Source organism: Glandiceps talaboti, chromosome 14, assembly GCF_964340395.1.
Source record: "Glandiceps talaboti chromosome 14, keGlaTala1.1, whole genome shotgun sequence".
Classification (NCBI taxonomy): Eukaryota; Metazoa; Hemichordata; class Enteropneusta; family Spengelidae; genus Glandiceps; species Glandiceps talaboti.
Window position 1 is genome coordinate 6,017,904 of NC_135562.1, and position 8,287 is coordinate 6,026,190.

General features: G+C 35.1%; 1 protein-coding gene across 1 annotated transcript; it reads left to right on the top strand.

The window, feature by feature from the left end:
* The first annotated feature begins 2,995 nt into the window (after positions 1–2,995).
* On the top strand, positions 2,996–8,067 carry LOC144445922 (ligand-gated ion channel 4-like). The gene is made up of 5 exons (XM_078135564.1): positions 2,996–3,168; positions 4,091–4,242; positions 6,853–6,897; positions 7,097–7,206; positions 7,418–8,067. Exons 1-5 carry the CDS (start codon positions 3,117–3,119, stop codon positions 7,818–7,820), a joined length of 762 nt encoding a protein of 253 aa, XP_077991690.1. The 5' UTR covers positions 2,996–3,116; the 3' UTR covers positions 7,821–8,067.
* Positions 8,068–8,287: the final 220 nt, after the last annotated feature.

Sequence of the window (8,287 nt, forward strand, 5' to 3'; positions counted from 1 at the left end):
TGTTGTCTTCGTATCTTCTTTACTGGATAATCATAAAATCGTTTTATCAAATTACACGAAGACGGTTGTCAACGAGTAACTTAACCTACACTAGCTGTAACCGAAGTGTTATTGGTTTTTCGATCAGACCACCATATATATATATATATATATATATATATATATATATATATATATATATATATATATATATATATATATATATATATATATATATATATATATATATATATATGTTGAGGGTAGAAGAAAATCAAGACGGGTTTTTCGTCTCTACAAGCCTGTTTCGTGAGTAAATCACTCGTCAGGAGATGTTGATGTATATATATATATATATATATATATATATATATATATATATATATATATATATATATATATATATATATATATATATATATACTTTACATACTATATATATACTATATATATACATACTATATATATACTTTACATACATAGTCAAGGAAGTTGCCGATGTTTACTGACATTTTTAGGTACAAAATGGTCTTATGCAGGTGAACCTTTTTAATGTACTGGCATTTAACAGGAGAAATTTAAACTTTACCTGCATTTTACAGACAAATTTGAAGCCACTTGCATATTGACTATTTACATGATAAAAGTTATTTGCATTAATACGAACATTGTCATTCAACACCATGGGTGATTATTTTTATTGATCAGATAAACTATGGTATTTGTCACAAAGAATGTTGATAAGAATCAAAGTTTGATATACATTATTTGTTTTAATTTGCTCCTAGGTGTTAAATTTTAGGAGCATTCGCTCTTAACTTTAAAATTTTAGGATCACTTTGTTCCCGAAATTTACAATTCAGGAGCAGAGTGATCACAAACAATCTTATAGCTAACTTCCTAGGCTGATACATAAACCAAGTTACCATTCTCAAAGAAAGCATCATTGCTCCTCAAGTAGTTACATATACATTTTATGTATTCTTTTGAAGTATTGGAATGACCGCCCGTTATCATGGAATTCCATTGACTATGATGGTATTGAACGACTCGTTGTGCCTTTGGATTTTATTTGGACACCTTCTACTGACATGCATTTATTAAGCGGGTGAGTGACACCATTAATCTACTGTCTGTTTATCTGTCCGTCCGTCCTTTCGTGCCCCCTCTCTGTCTCTGTCTCTCTGTCTGTCTGTCTCTGTCTCTGTCTCTGTCTGTCTCTGTCTGTCTGTCTCTGTCTGTCTGTATGTATGTATGTATGTATGTATGTATGTATGTATGTATGTATGTATGTATGTATGTATGTCTGTCTGTCTCTGTCTGTCTCTGTCTGCCTGTCTGTCTGTCTGTCTGTCTGTCTGTCTGTCTGTCTGTCTGTCTGCCTGTCTGTCTGTCTGTCTGTCTGTCTGTCTGTCTGTCTGTCTGTCCGTCCCTCCGCCCTTTCTTTAGTGAGTGACATACAAGTAAATGTGGTATCAGAGAATATATTTAATAACAACACATATCCTTTGCAGACAATTTACGAAGGAAGGTATCCTCAGACAGGACATTGCATCTATGTTGATGACATTATGCAAGCCTGAAAGAGGGAGTATAGTTATTTGACAAGTGATCTATGAAATAAATGATATAGTAGCAAAATTTGAAAACGTCTTCCAGAATGAAATTCACTGAATCATATATAATCATACAATTAATACTCTTGGTACGTACCTATATTGGCACAACGGTTCAATAGTTTTTCTGTAACTCCCTTGGACCATACAAGCTTTTGCATTATTCTTCATATACCAACCTCTGTCCTACTAGATCCCCATTTACACAGGACCATTGCACTTTGGCGGTTTAGATTTTGACCAAGGACTGCAACCACTCAAGAAACAAAATTTCAGCAGCTCGGTTCGATTGGGAAATAGAAAATTTCACTTCTTTACGGCTACCTTTATTGTCCTGTTTTTAAGTTTTAAGGGTACAATTTTCTTTAATTAATTAAAAATTATGGATGGTTTCATGAGTACATTTTTATACAGTGGTATAAGGATGCTTACTTGTAGATCTACAATCATGAAATGTAATACTTTAATTTACCATCAATCTATAACATAAATCATTTTTAAAACTGATTTTCATGACCGATAACAGCAACTTAATAGTCTGGTAATCATCCCTAATTTGCCTCTATGTCCGGATGAAATTCTAAACTTCACTATCTCGAAATCATATAGTTGTTAATGTAGTTCCCATGTAATCTAACTACATGTACAATGACCAGTCTGTGTCACTTCAGCTGCTTTTATTTGTTCATTTCTGATCATCGACACCACAATCATATTTCCATGGTAAATACTGATTTTGTTTGTTCCATAAGTGACATAGACTTCATAAATGACAAACAGACAGACACCCCCTCCCCACCACCCCACCCCTCCCCACACACAAACACTGAAAATAAAGTATCAAAACTACATCAGACAACACTTGATTACAATGGTTTGTTTTGGACACGTGCCATCAACACAAAAGTTACCGAAATGACGAGGTTCGTTTTTTAATTTGTCATATAATCAGGTTCTTTCACTGGCCTTTCACATCACTCCACCAAGTAGAATAATATACCAAAAGTGCTACGCAATATGCAATTATGATCTAGCTTTCTTTTATAATTATTGACTTTAGTATCAATATCCGAAGTAATCCTATTTGTTTCTACCAGACCTAATTAAACAAGATATGTTCTACCATATGGCAGTTTGCTTTTGACTGGCAAATGCATGGCAATGAATCAATGACGTCATGATAGGGTTGTTTATTACGGTGATTTGATATATCTCCATGTGAGCTATCAGTCAATTTAATTATGCAAATACGATAGATTTAATTGAAATTGGAATCTTTACAGTGTAGGACCACTTTTTAAAAGCAATTTTCACTCTTTATTAGAGGTGAAAAATCTGTATCTAATGTTCCGGATTAGTTTTCCTCATTCTTTGTGCTAAGAATTGCTCCCAGCTATTTTCTATAATTCCTAGATGATGAGGGGACACTATCGTTTCGCTAATTTCCGATTCAAATCATTTTGGTTTTTAACTAGCTTTTTAACATAGCAGGACTATACCTCACTCGGCACCGGTGGAGACATGATGAAAGACAAACTGTTCAGCTGCCTTATCGTTGTCTCCGTACTAGCAGGTAAGAATATCCTATTTGCGGATCATAAGTATTTTTTGGGTGGGTTTTGTCATGGGGAATATACTTGGTTGCTGGTTTAGTATACATTTTGTGATGTGAAATCATCGCCAAATACCGTAACAAATCAATATCAAACTATTATCAACTTTCCCTTGATATGTTTTGTGATCCTTGGTTGCAACTTGTTCAATTACTTTCTGCTTACACTAAATGAACCGAAACACCACAAAGTATAGAGTCTACCTTAAATGTTATTTCAATTTTCAATACTTGTTCAACAATAGATTTTTCACACTCTAATACAATCATGTATTTAAAACCGTGTCTGTTTTCTACATACATGTATATATTGAGAAAGACAAATTTAACAGGGGACGACAAACAGATAGACAGAGTGAGTGAGTGAGTGAGTGAGTGAGTGAGTGAGTGAGTGAGTGAGTGAGTGAGTGAGTGAGTGAGTGAGTGGACACAGACAGGCAAACAGACAAGCTCATACAAATAGACAGACATATAGACAGACAGACAGTCCGTCAGATAGAATTAGACCGAGATAGGCAGAGTCAGTCAGTGAGACAGAAAGAGAGAGACATAGACAGAGACAGAGAGACAGGCAGGCAGGCAGACAGACAGACATATAGACAGACAGATAGATAGATAGATAGATAGATAGATAGATAGATAGATAGATAGACAGACAGACAGACAGACAGACAGACAGACAGACAGACAGACAGACAGACAGACAGACAGACAGACAGACAGACAGACAGATAGATAGATAGATAGATAGATAGATAGATAGATAGATAGATAGATAGATAGATAGATAGATAGATAGATAGATAGATAGATAGATAGATAGATAAAACAGACTACTAGCAGGTGAAATGGAGGACAATTTCTTTCAATATTTTCGTTTTAGGACATGCGTTCTGTGGAGATGATGAAATTCCTTCGAGAAGTTTGCTTACTCGGAACCTGTTCCATATGTATGATTCTCGCTATGGGCCATTACATGATAATGGTGCCGTAGAATTAACCTTTAGACCTATTGTCAATCGAATCATCTCCACGGTAAGTTTTCTATTAGTTTCTACACCTGTTTAATTAAATCGATGCAATAAAGCCACATACAAAATATTGTGTGTTTTCGATATCCCGGCCAATCCCAAACATTATTTTAAACATTTAAAGCAAAATGATAAAACATTCTGGCTTTCTTTTTTTTTTTTAATGTTTGTGCTGGGAAGTGCTCCCAGCAATATTTTGTTATGCATACAAACATACACACACACACACACACACACAAGTAACTGACGTCAACACATGACAAATTGTAAATACAAATAATGGAACTCTGAACGGAGATGTATATAGTGCTGTAAATAGAGTGAATAATATTGAAAATACTGTTACAAATACAAATAACTATACAAATGCAGTACATACTGAAGACAGAAGTCAAGGTTTATCTACAAGGAGAAGCAGAACTACAAGTAATTACAATAGAGACAGACATACTAAGCCATGTAATTCTACAAGTGGAAAGAAGTACTAGCAGGAAAACAGATACAAAACTAAAATGTATGTATACACATGCCTAGAGTATAATGAACAAAATGGATGAATTGGAGGCTGTATTGGTGGACAGACAATATGATGTAGTAGCTATTACAGAGTCATGGACACATAGTGGTATCAGTAATGCTGAATTGACAATTCAAGAATATAGTACAATACTTGGACAAGACAGAAGACACACAAAGAGGAAGAGGTGGTGTTGTTTTAATTTATGTAAAGCATGGTATACATACAAGTGAACTACAGGTTACACAGGAATATCCATTTTCAAGCTCAGTTTGGTGTACTGTGAGCTAGATTCTCATCAACTTCAACTCCTCTAGTATTCGGTAATATTTATAGATCACCGAATAGTGACCAGGCTAGCAATGAAAATCTTTTTAAAATACTGATGAAGATGTCTTCAAGTCACATGGTCATTGTAGGTGATTTTAATTTCCCGGATATTGACTGGAATCATTAAGTAGTGGCCACAGTGGTGAAGAATTCTTAGACTGTGTACAGAACTGTTGTCAGTCGCAACATGTGGAATTTCCTACTAGGGGTCAAAATTGTTTTGATCTAATTTTCTCATCTGAACCAGGGATGGTTGAAGGCTGTACACAGATTGGACATCTAGGCATCAGCGATCACGTAATGGTTGAGTTTGAAGTTTTAGTCGAATCAATTGCAAACTATGAAGACGAAATTGTTCCAGGTATTCGCAATGCTGACTTTGAGAAACTAAGAAATGAATTAGAATTAATTGTAATCTGTAATACTAGCTTTTTTTCGTTTGGGGGCAGTAGTCCAGAGGGGGGGGGGGAGGGCGAGCCCATGGTATAATTGCAGACAGTGCCTTAGCCTGACCAAATTGCCAAGTGGGCTGAACTTTGTCGTGTGCAATCATGTATTTACAATTCAGAATTGTGTAATTTACATAAATTTGCATAAAACTTACATAACATCTATTTTAGCATACGCAATTAAATATCATATGTAAGGTCAGCAAAAATAAAAAAATGCTGGTCAACGGGTAAACTAACCCGATTGAACTTATTCAGTCATCTTGATACTATCCCATCATGTAATTTGTCTTCATAGCTACAGTTAGGAAATGTACACAATTTACGGTTAAACAAATGGTGTAGTTCCTCTCACCCTCTCTTCTCAAAAATGTTAAGCCCCGCCAAATGAAACTCAAGCTTTATTATAGCCACCCCTTCTATCTGTCACCTACACTACAGTGGATATATAAAATCATATGGTACAATGCTGAATACTAATATCAGTGATAGCCAACTACAATAATACTCGAGATAATAATACCAACGTTAACGAGTCGAGATTACTTTACACAGGATGTGGATTGCACATGCATAAGTGGTTAGAGCTAATTAGCGACATCTCACCAAATGAAACTCAAGCTTTATTTTAACTACCCCTTCTGTCACCTACACTACAGTGAAGATATAAATCATAAATTATGGTACAATGGTGCATACAAATATCAGTGATAGCCAACAACAATAATACTCGAGATAAAAATACAAACGGGATTGCATGTACTTTACACAGGATGTGGATTGGACATGCATAAGGAGATGTCTCTAACCTATACAGGGAGGTACTTAGCCAGACACCTTCCATATTGATCTGGGAGAAAAACAATTATCACCTTGATTGCTACTGATTGGAAGGAGACAGCTCCAAATGTGAAAAAATTGAAAATAAGATAGTACCCAAAGAAATACTTTGAAATGATCTATCCATGGAAATTTCACGATTTTTAACATGAATTACAAAGTTTGAAATGTTCGTAGTGGTCTCTGTTCCGTTAATTATTTCGTCACCTGGTTACATGGCCTTTAGAAGGTGTCCAAGAAATTGATCGCAGTCATAAAGCAGGTCAATCATTACCATTAACTTTGATGAATCCATATTTCTTACACTTTTCCCCGAAATAAAGGTACAAACTATGTTACGAGTATTATCTTTTTTTTTAAAACAATCACAGTATAACATAATAACGAGCATAATTATTTTTTTTTTTTATAAAGCGATATATGTTGTTACCAGTTGTGCAATACAGTATGGTTTGAGTGACTCATAATTATTTTGTAGGATCCAGCATCGAGTACCGCCAAACTGGAAATGTATTTGTACTACGTAAGTATATTGTCATTTATTACTTCTGTAGTCTATATTGTAGTGAACTTTGATTTTGTGATATGGGGAAAAAAGCCCAAGGCATGAACACCCATCAATGATCAAAAGCATTATTTTGCATTCATTTTCGAAAAAAAACTTCGTTTTTGCTACTTGAGCATTGCAGTTACCTTTCAAAGCTACACCCATCCTCTTGTAGAATTGGACTGACCCAGCATTAGTATGGGATCCATCAGTTGGTTTCGCACGACTTGTTGTAGATATACAGACAATATGGACACCCTCGATTAACATGCACTTACTAAGTGGGTAAGTTGAAATATTAATCTGTTGTTTTTTTTAACAATTTCATCTTTGTTATTCGTATAATTTCAGAAGACATCCGTTTGAACTGTTGCAAATGTCACACATATATTTGTTAACTTTTTATTTTCGTTTAACCACATCCGTGTTTTTTTGTTTTTCTTTTAAGAAGGATTATAGATGACCTAATTCATAATTTTAAACATTCATTTGCTAGGACTGAGTCGTTAGCCTCTACTTTAGCTAGGCCATTTGCAACGTTGTATCCAAATGGTGTTGTGTACGTTTTCAATCACGTAATTTCTGAAGTACCGTGTACCCAAACAGAGGATGGTAAAACAAATTGTACGTTGAACTATGCCTTAGATAACTACATGGCTGATGAGGTGCCACTGTTCGACTTAAACAAAGAATCGGAAGACATTAGCGCTCACATAGTTAATGGTGAGGAATGGGGTGTAGTGAGCGCTAAACTCCAACATCAAGTCGTACAGTATGACTGCTGCCCAGAAACGACCCACAAAATGGTAACTGAGTTGGTTTTCGATAAGGAAAACAAGTTGAAGACAGCCAATGAAATCCGGGAATTCGACCTCAATTGTCACACAATTTTGGCATAAGGTCGGCCTTATTCCCAAAAATATTAAAATCTATCGCATCTATTAGATACTTCAAGACACTAATATTTGTACAATTTAACGGTCTGCTGGTATCAAATACTAATCATCGATATCGTGTTACCAACTTGACATAATACATGTACAAACCGCCAAGTGTTCAAGTCACGTTTATTATCTTTAGCATAGAAAATCTGGTAGTATGCGTAGTTTCTAATTCTTGTGTTATGTTTACTCAAACATGAAATAAAGAATTTGACAAAGCAACCGTTAGTGTGCATGTTCTTTACATATTCCGTCACATTTCCTCTCTCCCTGGGTGTCTCCAGTAAATATCGACAGTCTCTGTTACATTGTAACAGGGATTAAAAGTGTCGCCACTTGAGGGCAATCCGTAGAAGTAACTCATTAGTAATTAAAGATAGCCATAGTAAAAACAAGAGAAGTTATAATTCGAAAAAAAGCACAAC

Bases quoted from the DNA above. Each gene is read 5' to 3' on its own strand.
- LOC144445922 (XM_078135564.1), top strand. From the start codon at position 3,117: ATGATGAAAGACAAACTGTTCAGCTGCCTTATCGTTGTCTCCGTACTA. The intron at 3,169-4,090 runs GTAAGAATATCC...TTTTCGTTTTAG, and splicing joins CGTTGTCTCCGTACTAGCAG to GACATGCGTTCTGTGGAGAT. The intron at 4,243-6,852 runs GTAAGTTTTCTA...ATTATTTTGTAG, and splicing joins TCAATCGAATCATCTCCACG to GATCCAGCATCGAGTACCGC.